Source organism: Periophthalmus magnuspinnatus, chromosome 19 (genome assembly GCF_009829125.3).
Source record: "Periophthalmus magnuspinnatus isolate fPerMag1 chromosome 19, fPerMag1.2.pri, whole genome shotgun sequence".
Taxonomy (NCBI): domain Eukaryota; kingdom Metazoa; phylum Chordata; class Actinopteri; order Gobiiformes; family Gobiidae; genus Periophthalmus; species Periophthalmus magnuspinnatus.
The window spans coordinates 286271-312578 of NC_047144.1; the positions used below are offsets into that span (position 1 = coordinate 286271).

Sequence of the window (26308 nt, forward strand, 5' to 3'; positions counted from 1 at the left end):
GCAGAGGAACCAGACGTTCTACAGCAGAGGAACCATGTGTTCAGTTGTGTTCAGTTGTGTTCAGATGTGTTCAGTTGTGTTCAGTTGTGTTCAGTTGTGTTCAGATGTGTTCAGTTGTGTTCAGTTGTGTTCAGTTGTGTTCAGATGTGTTCAGTTGTGTTCAGATGTGTTCAGTTGTGTTCAGTTGTGTTCAGATGTGTTCAGTTGTGTTCAGTTGTGTTCAGTTGTGTTCAGATGTGTTCAGTTGTGTTCAGATGTGTTCAGTTGTGTTCAGTTGTGTTCAGTTGTGTTCAGATGTGTTCAGTTGTGTTCAGTTGTGTTCAGATGTGTTCAGATGTGTTCAGTTGTGTTCAGATGTGTTCAGATGTGTTCAGTTGTGTTCAGTTGTGTTCAGTTGTGTTCAGATGTGTTCAGATGTGTTCAGTTGTGTTCAGATGTGTTCAGATGTGTTCAGTTGTGTTCAGATGTGTTCAGATGTGTTCAGATGTGTTCAGTTGTGTTCAGATGTGTTCAGATGTGTTCAGTTGTGTGCAGTTGTGTTCAGTTGTGTGCAGATGTGTTCAGTTGTGTTCAGTTGTGTTCAGTTGTGTGCAGATGTGTTTAGATGTGTTCAGTTGTGTTCAGTTGTGTGCAGATGTGTTCAGTTGTGTTCAGTTGTGTGCAGATGTGTTCAGTTGTGTTCAGTTGTGTTCAGTTGTGTGCAGATGTGTTCAGATGTGTTCAGTTGTGTTCAGTTGTGTTCAGTTGTGTTCAGATGTGTTCAGTTGTGTTCAGTTGTGTTCAGATGTGTTCAGTTGTGTTCAGTTGTGTTCAGTTGTGTTCAGTTGTGTTCAGATGTGTTCAGATGTGTTCAGATGTGTTCAGTTGTGTGCAGTTGTGTTCAGTTGTGTTCAGATGTGTTCAGTTGTGTGCAGTTGTGTTCAGTTGTGTTCAGATGTGTTCAGTTGTGTTCAGTTGTGTGCAGTTGTGTTCAGTTGTGTTCAGATGTGTTCAGTTGTGTGCAGATGTGTTCAGTTGTGTTCAGTTGTGTTCAGTTGTGTTCAGATGTGTTCAGTTGTGTTCAGATGTGTTCAGATGTGTTCAGTTGTGTTCAGTTGTGTTCAGATGTGTTCAGATGTGTTCAGTTGTGTGCAGATGTGTTCAGTTGTGTTCAGTTGTGTTCAGATGTGTTCAGATGTGTTCAGTTGTGTTCAGTTTCTCATTTTCTTCTTTTGAGGAAAAACTTTCAAATCAGAAAAATGCCACAAAAATGTCAAATATTTACTCGTCTAAAGTCGTTTTGAAAAGTTCCTCGTCTGCAGCTGTTCACTGTGTGTGTGTGTGTGTCTGTGTGTGTGTAGGGGTGTGTGGGGGAGGTGTAGGGGGGGGGGGGGTGTATACATACACACACAAACACCCCCACACACCCCTACACACACACAGACACACACACAGACACACACACAGACACACACACATATTTCACTCAGTCAAATATTTTATTTACTTTTCGTTCATTTTTCTCACGTTTTATCAAAGTCAAATTCCTGAGATAAAAACAGAACCGCCCCAAAGAATCTAGAACCTTCTGCAGCAGTGAGGTCAAGTCCTGGTTCAGTCCTGGTTTAGACCTGATTTAGTCCTGGTTTAGTCCTGGTTTAGTCCTGGTTCAGTCCTGGTTCAGTCCTGATTTAGTCCTGGTTTAGTCCTGGTTTAGTTCTGTGACTTGTTCCAGATTGTTCTTTGACGTTGTGTCCTGTCTTGTGCCAGTCCGCTCTCACACTCCTCCTCCTCCTCCTCCTCCTCCTCTCTCTCTCTGTTTCTCTCCTTGTTTCTCTCGCTCTCTCTCGTCTTTTTTTCTGTCTCTTTCTGTCATTCACTGCTCCTTCCTTCACTTCCTCTCTCTCTTCTTTCTGTCTCTCACTCCCTCTCTTTCATTTGTCCTTCCTCCCATCACTTCCTCTCTCACTCTTTTTTCTCATTCTCTCTCTCTTTTCTTTCTCTCTGTCACTCCCTCTTTTCTCTCCCTCTTTTCTCTCGTTCTCTCTCTTTGCCTTGAGCAGGTCCTTGTGTGAAGGATGAATGACGTCAAAGTGAAGTCCACCTGTCAGAGAGACAGGACCAGGACCAGGACCAGGACCAAGACCAGGACTAAGACCAGGACCAAGACCAGGACCAGGACCAGGACTAAGACCAGGACCAGGACTAAGACCAGGACCAGGACCAAGACGAAGACCAGGACCAGGACTAAGACCAGGACCAGGACCAAGACCAGGATCAGGACCAGGACCAGGACCAGGACTAAGACCAGGACCAGGACTAAGACCAGGACCAGGACCAAGACCAGGATCAGGACCAAGACCAGGACCAGGACCAGGATCAGGACTAAGACCAGGACGAAGACCAGGACCAGGACGAAGACCAGGACCAGGACCAGTCCTGGAGTTGTCTCTTATCTCGACTGAACTAAAGCTAAAAGGAGCTGTTGACTTCAAAACTACCACTTGATGACATCACAAGGTGGAACGTCACATTTTGATCTTTGTAGATGTTACAGACGAATAATAAAGTGACTCAAACATGTGAATGAAACAAAACACAAGTCCAGGTCTGTGGCTTTAGAACATGGATCAAAGCTCAGAGTTCATTTTGTGTGATACTGGGCCTTTAAATGCATTTGACCCGTTCAGGAGCCACTGGATAAACCCACCAGTGCTGCACCCGGTGACCCGTCTGCAGGTGAGGATGAGATCTGTCCATCATCACACCCTCAGTCCGATTCAGTGATAACATTTCATTAAAAACGTCAAGCAGAAATGAAAAAAGCCTCTGATGATTCATGAGCCGTGGACTCGTCTGCTTCATTCAGAGGATTCACAGGACGATCGCTGACCCACAGGACGATCGCTGACCCACAGGACGATCGCTGACCCACAGGCCGTTTACCTCAAACCTGTTCAAACCTGCTGAACTCTGTGGGGACGTCACAGTCTTGACTCTGTGGGGACGTCACAGTCTTGACTTTGCGGGGACGTCACAGTCTTGACTCTGCGGGGACGTCACAGTCTTGATTCTGCGAGGACGTCACAGTCTTGACTCTGCGGGGACGTCACAGTCTTGACTCCGTGGGGACGTCACACTCTTGACTCTGTGGGGACGTCACAGTCTGGAGCTGAACTCTGCGGGGACATCACAGTCTTGACTCTGTGGGGACGACACAGTGGAGCTGAACTCTGCGGGGACGTCACAGTCTTGACTCTGTGGGGACGTCACAGTCTTGACTCTGCGGGGACGTCACAGTCTTGACTCTGCGGGGACGTCACTCTCTTGACTCTGCGGGGACGTCACAGTCTTGACTCTGTGGGGACATCACAGTCTTGACTCTGCGGGGACGTCACAGTCTTGACTCTGCGGGGACGTCACAGTCTTGACTCTGTGGGGACGTCACAGTCTTGACTCTGTGGGGACGTCACAGTCTTGACTCTGCGGGGACGTCACAGTCTTGACTCTGCGGGGACGTCACAGTCTTGACTCTGTGGGGACGTCACAGTCACAGTCTTGACTCTGTGGGGACGTCACAGTCTTGACTCTGCGGGGACGTCACAGTCTTGACTCTGCGGGGACGTCACAGTCTTGACTCTGTGGGGACGTCACAGTCTTGACTCTGTGGAGACGTCACAGTCACAGTCTTGACTCTGTGGGGACGTCACAGTCTTGACTCTGTGGGGACGTCACAGTCACAGTCTTGACTCTGTGGGGACGTCACAGTCTTGACTCTGTGGGGACGTCACAGTCTTGACTCTGTGGGGACGTCACAGTCTTGACCCTGTGGGGACGTCACAGTCACAGTCTTGACTCTGTGGGGACGTCACAGTCTTGACTCTGCGGGGACGTCACAGTCTTGACTCTGTGGGGACGTCACAGTCTTGACTATGTGGGGACGTCACAGTCACAGTCTTGACTCTGTGGGGACGTCACAGTCTTGACTCTGGGGACGTCACAGTCACAGTCTTGACTCTGCGGGGACGTCACAGTCTTGACCCTGTGGGGACGTCACAGTCACAGTCTTGACTCTGTGGGGACGTCACAGTCTTGACTCTGCGGGGACGTCACAGTCTTGACTCTGTGGGGACGTCACAGTCTTGACTCTGTGGGGACGTCACAGTCACAGTCTTGACTCTGTGGGGACGTCACAGTCTTGACTCTGGGGACGTCACAGTCACAGTCTTGACTCTGTGGGGACGTCACAGTCTTGACTCTGCGGGGACGTCACAGTCTTGACTCTGTGGGGACGTCACAGTCTTGACTCTGTGGGGACGTCACAGTCACAGTCTTGACTCTGTGGGGACGTCACAGTCTTGACTCTGGGGACGTCACAGTCACAGTCTTGACTCTGCGGGGACGTCACAGTCTTGACCCTGTGGGGACGTCACAGTCACAGTCTTGACTCTGTGGGGACGTCACAGTCTTGACTCTGCGGGGACGTCACAGTCTTGACTCTGTGGGGACGTCACAGTCTTGACTCTGTGGGGACGTCACAGTCACAGTCTTGACTCTGTGGGGACGTCACAGTCTTGACTCTGGGGACGTCACAGTCACAGTCTTGACTCTGTGGGGACGTCACAGTCTTGACTCTGTGGGGACGTCACAGTCACAGTCTTGACTCTGTGGGGACGTCACAGTCTTGACTCTGTGGGGACGTCACAGTCTTGACTCTGTGGGGACGTCACAGTCTTGACTCTGTGGGGACGTCACAGTCTTGACTCTGTGGGGACGTCTTGCTCCACCTCCACAGTTGCTGTTGGTGAGGGTGGTGTTTAACACCTCGGATCAGCTGACCTAGTCCGGCTCAGTTCAGGTCAGATTGTGTTAAACAAAGCTCAGATTTCAGTGTCCCTCGTGAGGGGGAGGACGCTGTACAGAGTCTACGGTCTATTGTGAAGTCGCCAGGCAACTGACAAAAACAGAGACTTTATGAAGACGTCAGGTCTGTGGAGCAGCGGAGTGGACTCCTGGGACTTTAAGGTAAAAGTGTATTTTATATCTGGAGTTTTGTTTATTTCTGTCGGTTTTGGCGTCTCAGCCTCAGGGCAGGCGGTGCGTTTACTCAAGTAAAAGTAAAAAGTACACACTCTGTAAAATGTACTGAAGTACAGATACCTCACATGTGTACTCGAGTACAGTACTTTACTATTTTCAGCCGTTAGATTAAAGATAAAATTTGATCTGAAGAAAGTGACACAAAAACAAAAGTTCAAATCATTTCATTTTGTTACATAAAGATACTTAAAACTCACAGTGAACACTACTTTTACTCGAGTAATAGTACTGTTACTCTGTGCAGTCTAGTACTCGAGTAATAGTACTGTTACTCTGTGCAGTCTAGTACTCGAGTAATAGTACTGTTACTCTGTGCAGTCTAGTACTCGAGTAAGAGTACTGTTACTCTGTGCAGTCTAGTACTCGAGTAAGAGTACTGTTACTCTGTGCAGTCTAGTACTCGAGTAAGAGTACTGTTACATAAAATAAGTATTACTCAAGAACAAGTAAAAGTATAAACTCCACAGCTCTGTATTAACATGTTTTATAAGTTTCACTGTCGCTCTGAGTCTCTTCTCTCTTTGCTCTCTGTGCTAAGCCCCTCCCCCTTCAGAGCACTAATGAAACTCCTGCACATCACACCAGGTTTGTCGCGTCATAGTGCACAGTTTGTGTCATGTTTTTGTTTATTTATGGAGGATTGTTGTGTGGAGCATGGGTGGTGTAGGCTTGTGGGCGGAGCCTCGTACATGGGTGATGTAGGCTTGTGGGCGGAGCCTCGTACAAGCTCGTCCTGCTAACTGTGAGGAGGTTTTGAATAGAGCCGTGGAGAGATCTCTAGATGACTCAAACACTCTTCAGACGTGTGTCTCATGACGTCAGAACACGGGAGAAAGTGACACCTCCTCTTTAAAGTCCTGTTTTGATCAGACTTGTGAGTAAATCTTGTTTGTTTGTTTTTTTGTTTGCAGCTCTTCTCATTTTCACATTTTTGACATGGCGTCGTCCCACAGCCCGGACACTAGGGGGAGCACTGCGGCGTCCAGCGTGGATCTGCCCCGGCTGATGTCACGGAGCAGCGCACGCTTCGGTTCTTTGAGTCATCACTCCTTCTTCTCCCGACACAACCCTCATCCCAGTCGAGTCAGGCACATCCAGGGTACGGCTCCCGGCTCATCACCTTTAAACGGAAAATCAAATAACACCTAAATTAAAAAAACTCACCATCTACAGGCAGCAGAGGGAATTACAACAACTGAACTAGAGAATGAGGAACATGCCCTGATTTTAACATGTCACATTTAAACTGTGTGTTTGGCTCAGAGACAAATACGTTTACAAACGATTAATGAAACTAGCATGAATAGCTATCTATGCTAGCATGTTAGCTATATGCACTTATATATAGTCTATGCTAGCACATTAGCTATATGCACTTATATATACAGTCTCTGCTAGCACGTTAGCTATATGCACTTATATATACAGTCTCTGCTAGCACGTTAGCTATATGCACTTATATATACAGTCTATGCTAGCACGTTAGCTCTGTCCATTTATATATACAGTCTATGCTAGCACGTTAGCCATGTCCGTTTATTCTGTTCAGTGCCGTGTTCTTCTAATTAAAGAGTTTTATCCACCGGGAACCAGGAAGTGCGCTGTTAGCATGCTGGTTGTTGTTGGCCTCTGAAAGTGGAGAAAATGAGGCTTATAAACTCATCGTGGTGAATCCTTAAAATGTGGGGAATGTGTTTGGAACATGAGGGATAAACTTTAGAGCGAGACGTTTAAGATGAAGTCGTGTTGAAGCGTCGGAGGCTCAGGCGCAGGCGGGCGGACACGGCGGCGCATGTGACATAAGTCCAGGTCACTGTTACCTAGCAACCGTCACGTCAACAAAGGCCAGTGATGGTCCAGTTTATGCAACGATTTTGTACAATAAAGTGTCAGAATAATGTGTTCCCTGCGTTTTTGTTTGTGTAGGGAAAGCAATTATCTATGTAAGAGTGAAAAGTCCTCAAAATGGCGGCGTAAGCAGGAAGCTCAAATCAATAAATCCAGTTTTCATAACCAAACCGTCCAAGTGCAGATTTCACACATCAGTTTGAAACCTGAAGTACAAGAAAAGTGACACAGAAGATGGAAATAATCATATAAATCTCACACATCTCAGTCACATGTGAAGGAGGCGAGCAGTAGCAAAAATCAGCATGCTAACAGTGCACTTTCTGCTTTTTGGAAAACAAATGTCTTTATTAGATGCAGACAGCGCCCAGTGGACTTAATTTGACCTGTTGACCCCGTCTGTCCTGAGGCTGGACAAAATTAACTCAAACACATGGGACACAATTGGGTTTGGGGCTCTAAACATCGACTAATGTGAGTGTCATAGCAACGAAAGAGCCAATCAGGAGCGAGGCAGGAAGGGGCGTTACCTTTAACAGTCTGACAGGAGCCAAGTCGAGTAAAGAAGGACCTGATTGGTCAGTTATTAAAAACAAAAGAGAAATAAAAACCCCAGGATCATGTAGAGGGTTAATACGACTAAACCAGGACTAAACCAGGACTAAACCAGGACTAAACCAGGACTAAACCGGGTCTAAACCGGGACTAAACCAGGACTAAACCGGGTCTAAACCGGGACTAAACCAGGACTAAACCAGGACTAAACCAGGACTAAACCAGGACTAAACCAGGACTAAAACAGGACTAAACCAGGACTAAACCAGGACTAAACCAGGACTAAAACAGGACTAAACCAGGACTAAACCAGGACTAAACCGGGACTAAACCAGGACTAAACCGGGTCTAAACCGGGACTAAACCAGGACTAAACCAGGACTAAACCGGGACTAACCCAGGACTAAACCAGGACTAAACCGGGACTAAACCAGGTCTAAACCGGGACTAAACCAGGACTAAAACAGGACTAACCCAGGACTAACCCAGGACTAAACCAGGACTAAACCAGGACTAAACCAGGACTAAAACAGGACTAACCCAGGACTAACCCAGGACTAAACCGGGACTAAACCAGGACTAAACCAGGACTAACCAAGGACTAAACCAGGACTAAACCAGGACTAACCAAGGACTAAACCAGGACTAACCAAGGACTAAACCAGGACTAAAACGGGACTAAACCAGGACTAACCCAGGACTAACCAAGGACTAAACCAGGACTAAACCAGGACTAAACCAGGACTAAAATAAGTCCAAACCAGGACTAAACCAGGACTGAACCGGGACTAAACCGGGTCTAAACCGGGACTAACCAAGGACTAAACCAGGACTAACCAAGGACTAAACCAGGACTAAAACAGGACTAAACCAGGACTAACCCAGGACTAACCAAGGACTAAACCAGGACTAAAATAAGTCCAAACCAGGACTGAACTAGGTCTAAACCAGGACTAAACCAGGACTAAAACGGGACTAAACCAGGACTAAACTAGGACTAAAACGGGACTAAATCATGACTAAACTGGGACATTTATTCTGTTAAAGTTTAAAAAACAGGCGCTTGCTTCTTCAAAGATCTGATTTGTAATTTGGCCTGGTGGTGTCACTATGACTATTTTCCATGAAGTTGTTTTTAATGCCATAAAGAGGAACATTTCAGGCAAAGCCAGAAGTTCCCATGGAAACGAGCAGGTGGTTTAAAGTGGTCCTGTGATGTTTCTTCAGGTTTAAAGTGGTCCTGTGATGTTTCTTCAGGTTTAAAGTGGTCCTGTGATGTTTTTCTTCAGGTTTAAAGTGGTCCTGTGATGTTTCCTCAGGTTTAAAGTGGTCCTGTGATGTTTTTCTTCAGGTTTAAAGTGGTCCTGTGATGTTTCCTCAGGTTTAAAGTGGTCCTGTGATGTTTTTCTTCAGGTTTAAGGTGGTCCTGTGATGTTTCTTCAGGTTTAAGGTGGTCCTGTGATGTTTTTCTTCAGGTTTAAAGTGGTCCTGTGAAGTTTTTCTTCAGGTTTAAAGTGGTCCTGTGATGTTTCTTCAGGTTTAAAGTGGTCCTGTGATGTTTCCTCAGGTTTAAAGTGGTCCTGTGATGTTTTTCTTCAGGTTTAAAGTGGTCCTGTGATGTTTTTCTTCAGGTTTAAAGTGGTCCTGTGATGTTTCTTCAGATTTAAAGTGGTCCTGTGATGTTTCTTCAGGTTTAAGGTGGTCCTGTGATGTTTTTCTTCAGGTTTAAGGTGGTCCTGTGATGTTTTTCTTCAGGTGTAAGGTGGTCCTGTGATGTTTCTTCAGGTTTAAGGTGGTCCCATGATGTTTCTTCAGTTTTAAAGTGGTCCTGTGATGTTTCCTCAGGTTTAAAGTGGTCCTGTGATGTTTCTTCAGGTTTAAGGTGGTCCTGTGATGTTTTTCTTCAGGTTTAAAGTGGTCCTGTGATGTTTCTTCAGGTTTAAGGTGGTCCTGTGATGTTTCCTCAGGTTTAAAGTGGTCCTGTGATGTTCAAGGTTAAAGTGATCCTCTGTTGCTCCTTCAGGTCTGAACGGTCGCCCTGTGTGCTCTGTCAGAGATGATTGGTTTGGCTCTTCACCTTTGTTCCCTCATCCTCTTCTCAAAGCAAACATCTTCAGACGAGCTCCAGACCTGCCTTTGTCTCACAGTCTGCTCGGAACAAACGCAAATAAAAGCAGAACAAGTGAGTTTCTATATAAAAAACATAAACGTGGATTGAAAACGGTGGAGTTATGTCTATTTCTGCAGGTTTTCTGTCGGAGAGGTGGAGGGAGGAGCTAAAAGAGCTAACGACACGGATTTCACTGACGTCCCAGCCCCAAAAGGACAAGAAAGAGGTAAGATTATTTAACTAACGAGTCCAAACTACGGCCCAGGGGCCAAACGCCGCCCTCAGACAGAGTAGTGCCTCCAGTTAGCATCACACCCCAGAGAATGACATCAGCTGCAGTTAATAATGAAAAAGATCCTACTTAGGCCATGAGTGTGAAGAGGGGCGGAGTCTGGAGAGTGAAGAGGGGCGGAGTGTGGAGAGTGAAGAGGGGCGGAGTCTGGAGGACTAAAGGGGAGAGTGAAGAGGGGCGGAGTCTGGAGGACTAAAGGGGAGAGTGAAGAGGGGCGGAGTCTGGAGGACTAAAGGGGAGAGTGAAGAGGGGCGGAGTCTGGAGTATGAAAGGGGAGAGTGAAGAGGGGCGGAGTCTGGAGGATTAAGGAACAGATTGATTGGTGTAACAGGTCAGTCTTGTGTGATGTCTCTTCGTACTTGAAACTGCAGAGGACACACAGAAGACAGCAGACACTGAGGACACACACACTTGTGGGCGGAGCCTCGTACAGACTCATACAGCTAACTGTAAGGAGGGTTTGAATAGAGTCCAGGAGAGATCACTAGATTACTCAAACATGCATGGACGACATGTGAAACGTCTCCAGATGTGTTTTTGATGAGGGACAGCGTAAGAAAATGGGAGAAAGACACAAAAAGAATGATTTGCACAATGTGATGTACTTTGAAATGTCACATTGATTTACTCTTTACATCTAAATCATTTGACTGGAATCTTTAATGGATTGATGTTTGAAAAAAAAATTGTTTTATCTCAAACAAAACAATAAGATTTGTCTGTTTGAGGCTGGACATTTAAACCTATAGAACCAGTAACTTGCTAGATTTAATACACATTTTAAACATTTACCATTTGAATTGGCCTGTTCTAACTGAAATATTGTGACCCTCCTGCGTTTCGTGGTTTCTAAAGTTCATCATTGAGACAGAGCGTTGAGTGGGTCAGTCGTTGATTAGTTCACATTCACATAACTCCAGACTCATTATCGACATAAAAAGGTCATTTGCTTTTCTGGTTTAAATATGAGGGTTTCCCAAACTGTGGTGTGAGGACCTCTGCAGTTTGGCGTTTGAACATGACGACCACATTTATGAGCTCGTCTGCGTCTAGTCTACAGACTGATCATATAAATGGACAAGTTCACCTACTAGTATAGACTGTACATATAAATGGATAGCTAACCTGCTAGCCTCCAAACAGGAAGTGATCATGTCGCACTTCCTGCACCATCGACTCTGGCTACAATTCAGTTTCTGTGTAAAAACTGTCTCCTCTCTCTGTCTCTGTCTCTTCAGACTCATTCTGGTTTTAAATGTTCGTATTAACCCTCTACATGATCCTGGGGTTTTTATTTCACTATTGTGTCTGTAAATCAAGATCTGAACATTAATAACAGACAAATCAGGTCCTTCTTTCTCCGAGGTCGCTCCTGCTAGCGTTAGCAACAGGTTTGATTGACAGTGTTGCTAAGCACCCGTTCCCTGGTAAACCAGCGGCGCAGGCAAGAGGAGGTGTTACCTGCAACGCTCCTACTCGCTCCTACACCTGCTCGAGCCTGGATGAGCTTCATTTGGAGTTGAAACTGTGGTGACGTCTCACTCCCTCTGTCACATCTTTAAACAGTCTGTGGGTTGGTCCTACATTAGAAATATTTACCTTTACATTCCTATATCTATTCCTTTGTATCGAAATGAAGTTTTAAATGTTAGTATTGTGGCAGCACTAGTCTCTAGGTTCCACCAGACTTTACGGTTTCATCTCCCATAGCAACGCATCACATTACATCACAGTACAACATATTATATCACATTACATCACAGTACATCACATTACATCACAGTACATCACATTACATCATAGTACATTACATTACATCACATTACATCACATTACATCACGGTACATCACATTACATCACAGTACATCATAGTACATCACATTACATCACAGTACATCACGTTACATCACGGTACATCACATTACATCACAGTACATCATAGTACATCACATTACATCACAGTACATCATAGTACATCACATTACATCACAGTACATCACGTTACATCACAGTACATCATAGTACATCACATTACATCACAGTACATCACGTTACATCACGGTACATCACATTACATCACATTACATCACGGTACATCACAGTACATCACGTTACATCACGGTACATCACATTACATCACATTACATCACGGTACATCACAGTACATCACGTTACATCACGGTACATCACATTACATCACATTACATCACGGTACATCACATTACATCACGTTACATCACATTACATCACATTACATCACGTTACATCACATTACATCACAGTACATCACATTACATCACATTACATCACGTTACATCACGGTACATCACATTACATCACATTACATCACGGTACATCACATTACATCACATTACATCACATTACATCACGTTACATCACATTACATCACATTACATCACGTTACATCACATTACATCACAGTACATCACATTACATCACATTACATCACAGTACATCACAGTACATCACAGTACATCACGTTACATCACAGTACATCACAGTACATCACAGTACATCACATTACATCACGGTACATCACATTACATCACATTACATCACAGTACATCACATTATATCACAGTACATCACATTACATCACATTACATCACAGTACATCACATTACATCACAGTACATCACATTATATCACAGTACATCACATTACATCACATTACATCACATTATATCACGGTACTGTCTCTATTGTATTTGTAGGAATGCCCCTTGGAGGAGGAGCCGCTCCACAGACAGACCCAGTACTCCACCCAGACGGGACGCCTCATACCCTCCTCTTCCACATCCAGCCAGAGCCGCTCCCACAGCCGCTCCCACAGTCGCTCCCACAGTCGCTCCCACAGCCGCTCCCACAGCCGCTCCCTGCTGACAGCCCACCCTCACAGCCGGCTCCAACACCAGGAACTCATGGTGCTGATGCTCCCAATGCTTCTCCCAAGTATCTGGAAAAACACTCACAGTTTAAAGCCGCACTGTGGACTTTTCTTTAGAGGGTCCATCACTTGCTTGTAGCCAAGTTAGAGATCAGATTTTTAACATTAAAATCCCAGAGACATTACATAAGGAACTCTCAAGGTCAAAATAAAACCGCTGTGTGCCGTCTGCATCTATAAAGCTTTTTTTTTTGTCAGATAATCAGGAAGTGCGCTGTTAGCCTGGTAGTTGTTGTTAGCATTATTGTGACGCCCTGGTCTGTGAGAGTTGCTTAAAGTCCTTATAAACTCATCTTGGTGAGAAATTATGATCCATGAGGTCAGTGAGGAGTAATTTTGGTCCAAACTGTTTCAAATGACCTGTTTTTGTTTTTTTGTTTTTTTACAATTTGAAAACACTGAAACGCTCTGACACTAAACGTCTCACTCAGGCCTCAGCTGAACGTGCTTCTTACTCCAGTAGTTGTGGAATCCCGGTGTTTCGGTGTAACGCATCACATATATTTCTACTTTTGAACCTGGGACATGCACGTGTGATGTACAAACAGCCCAGCAGGGGGCCCATCGAGTCAGTCTCTACAAAACAGTTTTACACAGAGAATCACAGGGCCCCGAGGAAGAGGAGCAGCTTTGAAAACAGAAGGAGAGGAGCGTGAGGGAGGGGACGAGGCATCGTGTGCTAATGCTAATGCTAATGCTCTGTTTTGTTTGTGTGCACAGGTGCTGGAGCTGCTCTGTCAGATCCTCCAGACCGACTCTTTGTCCAATGTGCAGCAGTGGCTTCTTCTAGCCGGACAAAGAGGTCAGAACCACAGCCCCTTTGATAGACACAAGCAGAAGAAGAAAATATCTTTACTTTTTCATTTCATTTGAAAAAGACTGAAACCACATCCTCTACAAATTATGAAACGCTTAGACGCCTGGCCGGCAAAACTGTTTAAAGGTTGTTTATGTCAAACTGGGTAAATGGAATTGAGTTTTTACATCTCTGCTCTTTTAACAGCTGAAGCTAACGCGGCTAACGCGGCTAACGCTAGCACCTTCACACCATGACACTTTATTTCAGAGTTTTATTCATATCAGATCCACAGTGAGACAAACCAGAGCTTCTGCTTCGTTCAGTCGTGTCCAGCTGAAGACCTGTCTCTGTCCACTGGGGTTTTTATGACTCTCACAATGCATCATGGTCTATATTGACCGCTCTAGTGACCACTGATGCACACTACATGGTTGAGTGCACTGCTTTTTCACCAAATGGACATTCAGACACCACTAAAAAGGTGTGACCCCTAAATAGTGCCCCCTGTAGGGAATGTGTGAACTTTTGGACACAGCCCATGTGTTCTGTTGTCTTGGTGTGACAACACACACACATATATATATATATATATATATATATATATATATATATATATATATATATATATATATATATATATATATATATAATTTTTTCCTTGCTTTTTTATTTTATTATTTTTATTTTTTCATTTTTTTATATTTTTTCTTGTTTCTTCATTTTTATTTTTTCAATTTTTTTCATTTTTTCTTTTTCTTTTTTCTTTGTTTTTTCATTTTTATATTTTTTCACTTTTTCTTTATATTTGTTCTTGTTTCTTCATTTTTATTTTTATTTTTTCCATTTTGTTTCCTTTTTTCTTTATATTTCTTCTTTCTCCAGTGTGACTTTTCCAGTTTCTTACAGACGGTTGTGCGACGGTTCAAATGAGTCGGACTCATTCAGTCGCGGGTCAGCGTCTCCATAGAAACGTCACTGTACAGATATTATCAGTGAATGTTCTTTTGTGGTTCTTTTGTGGTTCTTTTTTGTTCTGTTTTGTTCTTTTTCACCTTTTTGACCTTTCAGGCTCCGGTAGCACAGTCCTCCACAGAAAACAGTGGATCTGTTCATTCTGCTGCAGACGACACAAAGACACTCAAGGATAAAGGAGTTCACCTGGTCTAATGTGTCCTCCTCCTGCTCCTCCTGCTCCTCCTCTGGTCTAATGTGTCCTCCTCCTGCTCCTCCTCTGGTCTAATGTGTCCTCCTCCTGCTCCTCCTCTGGTCTAATGTGTCCTCCTCCTGCTCCTCCTCCTCCTCCTCTGGTCTAATGTGTCCTCCTCCTGCTCCTCCTCTGGTCTAATGTGTCCTCCTCCTGCTCCTCCTCCTCCTGCTCCTCCTCCTCTGGTCTAATGTGTCCTCCTCCTGCTCCTCCTCCTCCTGCTCCTCCTCCTCTGGTCTAATGTGTCCTCCTCCTGCTCCTCCTCCTCTGGTCTAATGTGTCCTCCTCCTCCTGCTCCTCTGGTCTAATGTGTCCTCCTTCTCCTCCTCCTCTGGTCTAATGTGTCCTCCTCCTGCTCCTCCTCCGCCGTAAACGTCACAACAAAGCGCCTCATGCTGTAGCGCCCCCTGTGGACAGAGGCACATCACACTAGAGCAGCACATTTTTGTACATTTGTACCAAAATGACGCTTAAGACGATTTAGAAAAACGATTAAGAAAATAAAACTGGAGAAGGAAGTGCGGACGTCTCAGTGGGCGTGTCACAGGGGGCGTGTCACAGGGGGCGTGTCACAGGGGGCGTGTCACAGGGGGTGTGTCACAGGGGGCGTGTCACAGGGGGCGTGTCACAGGGGGCGTGTCACAGGGGGTGTGTCACAGGGGGCGTGTCACAGGGGGCGTGTCACAGGGGGCGTGCCTCGTTGGAGGTTTAAACGGGAGCAGATGGACAAAATGACGTCTTGAAAATAGTGGATTAAAGATTAAACTCAAACATGAATCAGTCCAAAAACAACAGAAAACAAACCTGAAAAACACATGGAGTCTTTGTTGTTTTGCGATGAACAAATCCCACTTTTCTTCCCCAGAGAAAGATCTGGTGATGGGGATGATTAAACAGGCGCTCGATGGGACGGACCTCCAGAACCCGGACCTCCAGAACCCGGACCTCCAGAACCCGGACCTCCAGAACCCGGACCTCCGGCTGTGCCCTGACCTCCCTCCACAGTACAACCCCACTGTGGATCCAACATGGAGGCCGCCGCCGCACGGGCTCAGGTTTGAACACATGGTTTTCATTCTGGTACTTCCTGGTTGGTTACCAAGCAACCAAAAAGTAAACAAGACCCAGACGTGTGAAAATGACACGACGCTTTTATTTAGAAAAACGTCTTAAACTAAAGTCAAAACTTCAGACACATCCAAACCCGTGTGACCCTCGTCTCTCCACAGCCCGAGAAGAAGAACAAGGTCCAGCCCCACAGAACAACCAGGTCAGACCAGGACTAGACCAGGACTAAACCAGGACTGGACCAGGACTAGACCAGGACTGAACCAGGACTAGACCAGGACTGAACCAGGACTAGACCAGGACTGGACCAGGACCGGACCAGGACTAGACCAGGACTAGACCAGGACGAGACCAGGACTAGACCAGGACTAGACCAGGACTAGACCAGGACTAGACCAGGACTAAACCAGGACTAGACCAGGACTAGACCAGGACTGGACCAGGACTAGACCAGGTCTAAACCTGTGGTTCTTTCTCTTCTTGTGGATTATTCCCTTTTCTCAGTCGAGTGGTTCAAAGACGTTTCCAGAGATTATAAAGTTCAAACATTTATCTTCACAAAACATTAAAATACTCCAGACCCAAACACACGGGGTCAAAATACTCCAGAGCGTCACGTTTAAATACTTTCACTTCTGTAACTTTTCTTTTTTTATTTCCACAGATCGAATCGGAGAAGCTGAGGTTCTTCAGATCCTCGAAGACACAAAAACTCATTGAGAAAAAGTGTCATGTTCACTTGTTCCTTCTGTCTTTCTCTTGTCTTTAATAATAATAATAATAATAATAATAATAATAATAATAATCTTATTTCCTCTCCATGGAGATGTTTTTTTCTCAAACTTAAAGGGACAGTTTGTAAGAGTCTGATAAAAATGACGAGGTAAACACGTTCAAATAAATAAAACTTTTACTGAGAACTTGTCTAACGCTGATTCTTCATCAAACACTGGACATGACGGACACGTTATTTCTGTTATGATCTGGAGTTGTGACGATTATCCAATCAGAACGCAGCATGAGCGTCACATGACTCTCTCAAAGCTGAAATCCAATTGTTTTAGACCTAAAATGTCTCTCTGATCTGATTGGTCACAACCTAAACCCCAGCACCTGCAGCCAATCAGGACTCAGAGCTGTCTGTGGAGGAGGAGGCCTCGTCTGTGGAGGAGGAGGCCTCGTCTGTGGAGGAGGAGGCCTCGTCTGTGGAGGAGGAGGAGGCCTCGTCTGTGGAGGAGGAGGCCTCGTCTGTGGAGGAGGAGGCCTCGTCTCAGCTCCACTTCATGAAGAGATTCTTGAGCCTTCTTCGAGCCAGGACCTGCAGCACTGGGGCGGTTTGAGCCGAGTGTGAAGTGTCTGGGATGAGAATCAGCTCCTCCAAATCCGAGGCCATGGTTCTCCACCGGAAAAAGGTGGTTTTCTCTCTCCGGGTGGAGAGTCTCTGCCCCAAGTGGAGGAGTTCAAGTATCTCGGGGTCTTGTTCAGCGTCTGCAGTGATGCGGTCGCTGTATCGGTCCGTTGTGGTGAAGAAGGAGCTGAGCCGGAAGGCGAAGCTCTCGATTTACCTCAATCTACGTTCCTACCCTCACCTATGGTCATGAGCTTTGGGTAATGACCGAAAGGACAAGATCGCGGATACAAGCGGCTGAAATGGGCTTCCTCCGCAGAGTGGCCGGGCGCACCCTTAGGGATAGGGTGAGGAGCTCGGTCACACGGGAGGAGCTCGGAGTAGAGCCGCTGCTCCTACACGTTGAGAGGAACCAGCTGAGGTGGCTCGGGCATCTGCTCAGGATGCCTCCTGGACGCCTCCCTAGGGAGGTGTTCTGGGCATGTCCCACCGGGAGGAGGCCCCGGGGAAGACCCAGGACACGCTGGAGGGACTATGTCTCTCTGGCCTGGGAACGCCTTGGGGTCCCACCGGAGGAGCTGGAGGACGTGTCCGGGGTGAGGGAAGTCTCCTCTCACGTCTCACGTCTCCTTCATCTTTATGCGGCTCCTTGGGAGAATAAAGGACAAGTTTTTAATTGAAGTGTATTTTATTTATGGTATTTCTTTTTTTAATTTTAGTTCTAAATTGGAAGATTATCGTGATCTTGTAAAATTAAAATAAAATTATATTTTATTATTTTTCGTTGCTCAAAATAAGCGTCACACGCGCAGAAGCCGGTACTCGCCAAAACGGCGTGCATTTATCGAGACTTTCCCCGACATGGACATAAATGTGAATAAATGTGAATCTGTGGATGTTCAGACGTCTGTGAGCAGCAATTCTCCACCATGAACTATGTGAAAAACATCAGACGACACCTGAGGAAACAGGAAACTGCAGCCCCTTCAGTCTCTCTCCATCTTTTCTCTCTCTTGTGTCTCTCTCTCCCTCTCCTCTGTTTTTTTCCTCCTCCCTCTTGCCTCTCCTCGCTCTCTATCCTCACTCTCTCTCTCCTCTCCCTCTCCTCTCTGTCCTCTCCCTCTTCTCCTCTCTCTCTCATCTCTCTTTCTCTCATCTCTTTCTCTCCTCCCTCTTTCTCTCTCTGCTCCTCTCTGCTTTGCTCCTCTCTCTCCTCTCCTCTCTCTCCTCTCCTCTCTCTCCTCTCTCTCCTCTCCTCCTCCTCTTCTTTTCCCTCTCCACTTTGCTCCTCTCTCTCCTCCTCCTCTCCTCCACTCCGCTCTCACTCTCCTCTCTCTCCTCCCTCTCCCTCTCTCTCCCCCTCTCCACTTTGCTCTGAGTCCACTTTGCTCCTCTCTCTCCTCCCTCTCTCCTCCCCCTCTCCTCTCTCCTCCTCCTCTCCTCTCTCCTCCTCCTCTCCTCCACTCCGCTCTCACTCTCCTCTCTCTCCTCCCTCTCCCTCTCTCTCCCCCTCTCCACTTTGCTCTGAGTCCACTTTGTTCCTCCCTCTCTCCTCCCCCTCTCCTCTCTCCTCCTCCACTCCTCCTCTCCACTCCGCTCTCTCCTCTCCCTCTCTCTCTTCCTCTCCTCTCCTCCTCCTCTCCTCCTCCTCTCCTCCTCCTCTCCTCCTCTCCACTCCACTTTGCTCTGAGTCCACTTTGTTCCTCCCTCTCCTCTCCTCTCTCCTCCTCCTCTCCACTTTGCTCTGAGTCCACTTTGCTCCTCTCTCTCTCTCCTCTCTCTCTGTCCTCCCCCTCTCCCTTTCTCCTCCTCCTCCTCTCCACTCCGCTCTGACTCCACTTTGCTCCTGTCTCTCTCCTCTCTCTCCTCCCTCTCTCCTCCCCTCTCCCTCTCTCCTCCTCCTCTCCTCCTCTCCTCTCCCTCTCTCCTCCCCCTCTCCCTCTCTCCTCCTCCTCTCCTCCACTCCACTCCGCTCTCACTCCACTTTGCTCTGAGTCCACTTTGTTCCTCCCTCTCCTCCCTCTCTCCACCTCCTCTCCTCCTCTCCTCTCTCCTCCTCCCTCTCTCTCCTCCTCCTCTCCACTCCGCTCTGACTCCACTTTGCTCTGAGTCCACTTTGCTCCTGTCTCTCTCCTCTCTCTCCTCCCTCTCTCCTCCCCTCTCCCTTTCTCCTCCTCCTCCTCTCCTCCACTCCACTCCGCTCTCACTCCACTTTGCTCTGAGTCCACTTTGTTCCTCCCTCTCTCCTCCCCCTCTCCTCTCTCCTCCTCCACTCCTCCTCTCCACTCCGCTCTCTCCTCTCCCTCTCTCTCTTCCTCTCCTCTCCTCCTCCTCTCCTCCTCCTCTCCTCCTCCTCTCCTCCTCTCCACTCCACTTTGCTCTGAGTCCACTTTGTTCCTCCCTCTCCTCTCCTCTCTCCTCCTCCTCTCCACTTTGCTCTGACTCCACTTTGCTCCTCTCTCTCTCTCCTCTCTCTCCTCCCTCTCTCCTCCTCCTCTCCTCCTCTCCTCTCCGCTCTGACTCCACTTTGCTCTGAGTCCACTTTGTTCCTCCCTCTCCTCCCTCTCTCCTCCCCCTCTCCTCTCTCCTCCTCCTCTCCTCCTCTCCTCTCCGCTCTCTCTCTCCCTCCTCTCCCTCCCTCCTCTCCTCCTCTCCCCCCCTCTCTCTCCTCCTCTCCACTCCGCTCTCCCTCCTCCTCCCTCTCCCTCTCTCCTCTCCTCCTCTCCACTCTGCTCTCACTCCACTTTGCTCCTGTCTCTCTCCTCTCTCTCCTCCCTCTCTCTCCTCCCTCTCTCCTCCTCCTCTCCTCCTCTCCACTCCGCTTTGACTCCACTTTGCTCTGAGTCCACTTTGCTCCTCTCTCTCCTCCTCTCTCCTCTCTCTCTGTCCTCCCCCTCTCCCTTTCTCCTCCTCCTCCTCTCCTCCTCTCCACTCCGCTCTCACTCCACTTTGCTCCTGTCTCTCTCCTCTCTCTCCTCCCTCTCTCTCCTCCCTCTCTCCTCCTCCTCTCCTCCTCTCCTCTCCGCTCTCCCCTCTCCTCTCTCCTCCTCCTCCTCTCCTCTCCGCTCTGACTCCACTTTGCTCTGAGTCCACTTTGTTCCTCCCTCTCCTCCCTCTCTCCTCCCCTCTCCTCTCTCCTCCTCCTCTCCTCCTCTCCTCTCTCCTCCTCCTCTCCTCTCCGCTCTCACTCCACTTTGCTCTGAGTCCACTTTGTTCCTCCCTCTCCTCCCTCTCTCCACCTCCTCTCCTCCTCTCCTCTCTCCTCCTCCCTCTCTCTCCTCCTCCTCTCCACTCCGCTCTGACTCCACTTTGCTCTGAGTCCACTTTGCTCCTGTCTCTCTCCTCTCTCTCCTCCCTCTCTCCTCCCCTCTCCCTCTCTCCTCCTCCTCTCCTCCTCTCCTCTCCCTCTCTCCTCCCCCTCTCCCTCTCTCCTCCTCCTCTCCTCCACTCCACTCCGCTCTCACTCCACTTTGCTCTGAGTCCACTTTGTTCCTCTCTCTCCATCTCCTCTCCCTCTCTCCTCCCTCTCTCCTCCCCTCTCCTCTCTCCTCCTCCTCTCCTCCTCTCCACTCCGCTCTCACTCCACTCCGCGCGTGGCTCGTGACACGATGGCGGACGTGTCCACGCGCTCCTCAGACGGCTCCACGCGGATCACTCCTGAGATGCTGCAGAAGACGCTCCGTGTTCATAACTTGACGCGGGAGGAGTTCATCCACACGTTCAACATCCAGCCGCTGGTTTACGTCCCGGAGCTGCCGTACTGCGCCAAAGCCACGTTCGTCGCGCTGTACGTAGTGATCTTTGTCCTCGCGCTCGCGGGGAACAGTTTGGTCATTTATATCATTTTAAAGAAGCGCGCGATCCAAACGGCCACGGACATTTTCATCTGCTCCTTGGCCGTGAGCGACCTCCTCATCACGTTCTTCTGCGTCCCCTTCACCCTGCTGCAGAACATCTCCTCAGAGTGGTTTGGAGGTAAGAACAGGGCGAAAGTGGGCTAAAACTGGACTAAACTGGGCTAAACTGGGCTATAACTGGACTAAACTGGGCGAAAGTGGGCTAAAACTGGGCTAAAACTGGACTAAAACTGGACTAAACTGGGCTAAAACTGGACTAAAACTGGACTAAAACTGGACTAAACTGGGCTAAAACTGGACTAAACTGGGCGAAAGTGGGCGAAACTGGATTTAAACTGGGCTAAACTCGAGATTAGACAAGTGAAACTAACATGAACATCTCCTCAGAGTGGTTTGGAGGTAAGAACAGGGCGAAACTGGGCTAAAACTGGACTAAACTGGGCTAAACTGGGCTATAACTGGGCTAAACTGGGCTAAACTGGGCTAAACTGGGCTAAAACTGGACTAAAACTGGACTAAACTGGGCTAAAACTGGACTAAAACTGGACTAAAACTGGACTAAACTGGGCTAAACTGGGCTAAAACTGGACTTAAACTGGGCTAAAACTGGACTAAACTGGGCTAAACTCGAGATTAAACCAGGACTAAACCAGGACTAAACCAGGACTAAACCAGGACTAAAACTGTGCTAAACCAGGATTAAACCAGGACTAAACCAGGATTAAACCAGGACTAAACCAGGACTAAACCAGGACTAAACCAGGACTAAACCAGGACTAAACCAGGACTAAACCAGGTCTAAACCAGGACTAAAACAGGACCAAACCCGAGATTAAACAGGTGAAACTCACATGCACATCTCCCCATTGTGGGTTTGGAGATTAGAGTTTAAACGTCTGTGGAGAAATATTACATCGAGAAACAAAGACTAAACACACTGCCCCGCCAAGAAAAGTCACACTCTGATATTTGTTTGTTCCTTTATCTTTGATTACGTCACTTTCTCTGTGTCATTGTTTCGATTTCTTCTTCATCGTCACAGATTTATTTCCATCCAGTTGTTGCTTTAATGTTTCTCCTGTTTCATTGATGATGGTCGAGTCTGACGCTGCTCAAAGCTTCAGCACAAAAATTCTCACTGGGGTTAAGGTCTGGACTCTGTGGTGGACGTGTGTGAAAATGATCAATCGATGGAATAACCTGGTCACTCAGTATATTCAGGTGTCAGCTGACCTCACTCTTTGAGCACAGACCTGACTCGTACCTACAGGCTCAGACCTATTTGCTTAGATAAATCCAGGTGGTGACTTTTTTGTGGCCGGACAGTGTCTCTCCTCCACGTGTCGTCAGGGCTGATCTGCTCAAGAGTTTGGGTTTGGGATGGATAAATATTGATATATCGATAAAGGTGCACTGTGTCACTTTTCTGGTAGAGCTGTGCTTGTTTCCATGGAGATTTGTTTCCTTTGCCTGGATTGCTCGCCTTTACGGCACCAGTTGTCCATCTTGCATTTACTAATCGCAGGTTTTTGTTTCTAGAAATCAAATGAGTGGGCTTGCCTCTCCACAGATCTGACCTGTTGACACACATTGATGCATCGCCTGCTGGTTTCCATGGAGATGGATATATCTAATGCTAAACTAAGGACTTTTGGTTTTGTATTGTCACGATGCTAAAGTTTCAAACTGGATTTAAATACGAAGGAGTTGATTCAAAAGTCGATACCGATTCTGATGCAGCGATGAAGATCAAACACGCTCATTTCTTACTAAAACAGTTTGGAAAAGATGAAATCTGTCTCGTTAATGTTAATAGTGACTTTTTTGCAGAATCGATATCTGCTCAAATGAATATCTTTTGATATTTTTAGTATCGATTCATATCTGATTTTTGATACTTTTTACCGCTTCACTGGCTGAAAATCGACTTAAATCACAGACGGTTCATAACAGAGGGGGGGGCTGTTGTTTTGTTTGTTTGTTATGGGGCTGTTGTTTTGTTTGTTTGTTTGGGGCTGTTGTTTTGTTTGTTTGTTTGGGGCTGTTGTTTTGTTTGTTTGTTTGGGGCTGTTGTTTTGTTTGTTTGTTTGGGGCTGTTGTTTTGTTTGTTTGTTATGGGGCTGTTGTTTTGTTTGTTTGTTATGGGGCTGTTGTTTTGTTTGTTTGTTATGGGGCTGTTGTTTTGTTTGTTTGTTTGGGGCTGTTGTTTTGTTTGTTTGTTATGGGGCTGTTGTTTTGTTTGTTTGTTATGGGGCTGTTGTTTTGTTTGTTTGTTATGGGGCTGTTGTTTTGTTTGTTTGTTATGGGGCTGTTGTTTTGTTTGTTTGTTTGGGACTGTTGTTTTGTTTGTTTGTTATGGGGCTGTTGTTTTGTTTGTTTGTTATGGGGCTGTTGTTTTGTTTGTTTGTTTGGGGCTGTTGTTTTGTTTGTTTGTTTGGGGCTGTTGTTTTGTTTGTTTGTTTGGGGCTGTTGTTTTGTTTGTTTGTTATGGGGCTGTTGTTTTGTTTGTTTGTTATGGGGCTGTTGTTTGATGTGCGGCTAACAGAGGAGGACAGAGGGACAGAGGGGGACAGAGGGACAGAGGGGGACAGAGGGACAGAGGGGGACAGAGGGACAGAGGGGGACAGAGGGACAGAGGGGGACAGGCCTAGAGGAAGACCAAAGAGATATGTGGATGTGTTGAAATAAAAGTGACCACCGAGTTCAGACTGATCTAAACTCCACCAGGCTCCTCCTCTCTGGCTCTCTGGCTCTTTGGCTCTTTGGCTCTGGCTCTCTGGCTCTCTGGCTCTCTGGCTCTTTGGCTCTTTAGCTCTGGCTCTTTGGCTCTTTAGCTCTGGCTCTCTGGCTCTTTGGCTCTCTGGCTCTTTGGCTCTCTGGCTCTCTGGCTCTTTGGCTCTCTGGCTCTTTGGCTCTCTGGCTCTTTGGCTCTCTGGCTCTTTGGCTCTCTGACTCTGGCTCTGTTTTGTTCTGACCAGTTTAAAATTATCACATCATGTCCAAAATAAACTCTGTGTTTAAAAAAGCCTCATTAAGGAACCTGTGTCCAGAGCCTTGTCCTTCAGATAGAGACACACACAGGTGTGTCCAGGACCCACAGAGACACACACAGGTGTGTCCAGGACCCACAGAGACACACACAGGTGTGTCCAGGACCCACAGAGACACACACAGGTGTGTCCAGGACCCACAGAGACACACACAGGTGTGTCCAGGACCCACAGAGACACACACAGGTGTGTCCAGGACCCACAGACACACACAGGTGTGTCCAGGACCCACAGAGACACACACAGGTGTGTCCAGGACCCACAGAGACACACACAGGTGTGTCCAGGACCCACAGAGACACACACAGGTGTGTCCAGGACCCACAGAGACACACACAGGTGTGTCCAGGACCCACAGACAGGTGCTGGGGTTTAGGTCGTGACCAATCAGATCAGAGAGACATTTTAGGTTTAAAACAATTGGATTTCAGCTTTGAGAGAGTCATGTGACGCTCATGCTGCGTTCTGATTGGATAATCGTCACAACTCCAGATCATAACAGAAATAACGTGTCCGTCATGTCCAGTGTTTGATGAAGAATCAGCGTTAGACAAGTTCTCAGTAAAAGTTTTATTTATTTGAACGTGTTTACCTCGTGTCTGGAGACACGGCTCATTTTTATGGAATTTAAAGTCAAAATGTTCCACACTGCTCCTTTATCACCAGTGGAAAGTGCAGTTTTCATAAATAAATAATAAAAATAATAAATAATCTGTGTAATCCAAAGTGACCCATGGATTAGTCCTGGTTTAGACCTGGTTTAGTCCTGGTTTAGTCCTGGTTTGGTCCTGGTTTAGTCCTGGTTTAGTCCTGGTTTGGTCCTGGTTTAGTCCTGGTTTAGACCTGGTTTAGACCTGGTTTAGTCCTGGTTTAGACCTGGTTTAGACCTGGTTTGGTCCTGGTTTGGTCCTGGTTTAGTCCTGGTTTAGTCCTGGTTTAGACCTGGTTTAGTCCTGGTTTGGTCCTGGTTTAGTCCTGGTTTAGACCTGGTTTAGACCTGGTTTAGATCTGGTTTAGACCTGGTTTAGTCCTGGTTTAGACCTGGTTTAGACCTGGTTTAGACCTGGTTTAGTCCTGGTTTAGACCTGGTTTAGACCTGGTTTAGACCTGGTTTAGTCCTGGTTTAGACCTGGTTTAGTCCTGGTTTAGTCCTGGTTTAGACCTGGTTTAGTCCTGGTTTAGTCCTGGTTTAGTCCTGGTTTGGTCCTGGTTTAGTCCTGGTTTAGTCCTGGTTTGGTCCTGGTTTAGTCCTGGTTTGGTCCTGGTTTAGTCCTGGTTTAGACCTGGTTTGGTCCTGGTTTAGTCCCTGAAACCCTCGTTTATTTCAGACTCTTTTTTTTTAGCTCAGGGCCTGTGTCTTTGTCTCAGGACTAGCGGCGTTGCTAAGTGATGGGCGTTTGCTAATTACGCTCCGGGCGGCTAATGGCAGCAAAACCACAAGTAGCCTCAAATTTTAAAGTTAATAAAAAAAGTTCCAACACAAAATAATAGTATTTGTTTATTACATCATTTGGTCTGACACCGACTCTATTTCTAATCGATACCTGCTCAAACGAGTATCTAGTTTTGATACTAGATCTAGTGTCGATTTGTATCTGCTTTTCTATAAGTAACAGGTTGGGGACAGGTGATAGGTGCTAACCTGCTAGCATAGAGCTAACCTGTTAGCATAAACTGTGTATATAAACACACATAGCTAAGCTGCTAGCATAGACTGTATGTACAAAAGGACATAGCTAACCTGCTAGCATAGACTGTTTATATAAAGACACACGGAGTTAATGAAACATGCATGAATCAAGAGAAACACATCTCTGAGTAAGTCCCGTAAAACCAGGGAACAAAAGCCAGTGTGTGTGAAGAGGAGGAGGTGGAGAGGTTGAGGAAGAATATGGTTATGCTGCCGTGGATGATTAAGGTGGAGGAGGGTTGGATCATGTACATGCAAATATTTAGTTTTGTATTATCGCTATAGCGACGGAGGACTACCAAATCCTTCAAACCAGGACGGAGGTGTCTGATTGGCTCTTCCACCTGTCAATCACGCCCATCTGGACTCTGGAGATAACACAGATCTTAAAGTAAATATCACCACCAAACGATAGCATTAGCGCCGCCTTTTTGACAGT

General features: G+C 46.8%; 3 protein-coding genes across 3 annotated transcripts in view; all 3 read left to right on the forward strand.

Moving 5' to 3' along the window:
• The window catches only part of pald1a (phosphatase domain containing paladin 1a), a 290101-nt gene that overhangs the window by 219589 nt on the left and 44204 nt on the right, over positions 1–26308 (forward strand). The window lies entirely within an intron of this gene.
• tbata (thymus, brain and testes associated) lies at positions 6016–16644 on the forward strand. Its single transcript, XM_055229796.1, has 8 exons — positions 6016–6178; positions 9506–9664; positions 9730–9818; positions 12636–12738; positions 12793–12830; positions 13574–13655; positions 15722–15946; positions 16589–16644. The coding sequence occupies exons 1-8, from the start codon at positions 6016–6018 to the stop codon at positions 16642–16644; spliced, it is 915 nt and encodes a 304-aa protein (XP_055085771.1).
• The window catches only part of qrfprb (pyroglutamylated RFamide peptide receptor b), a 29328-nt gene continuing 23900 nt past the window's right edge, over positions 20881–26308 (forward strand). The window contains exon 1 of the mRNA XM_033984979.1: positions 20881–21247. Within this exon, the coding sequence (XP_033840870.1) occupies positions 20881–21247 (367 nt within the window). The remainder of the gene's footprint in view (positions 21248–26308) is intronic.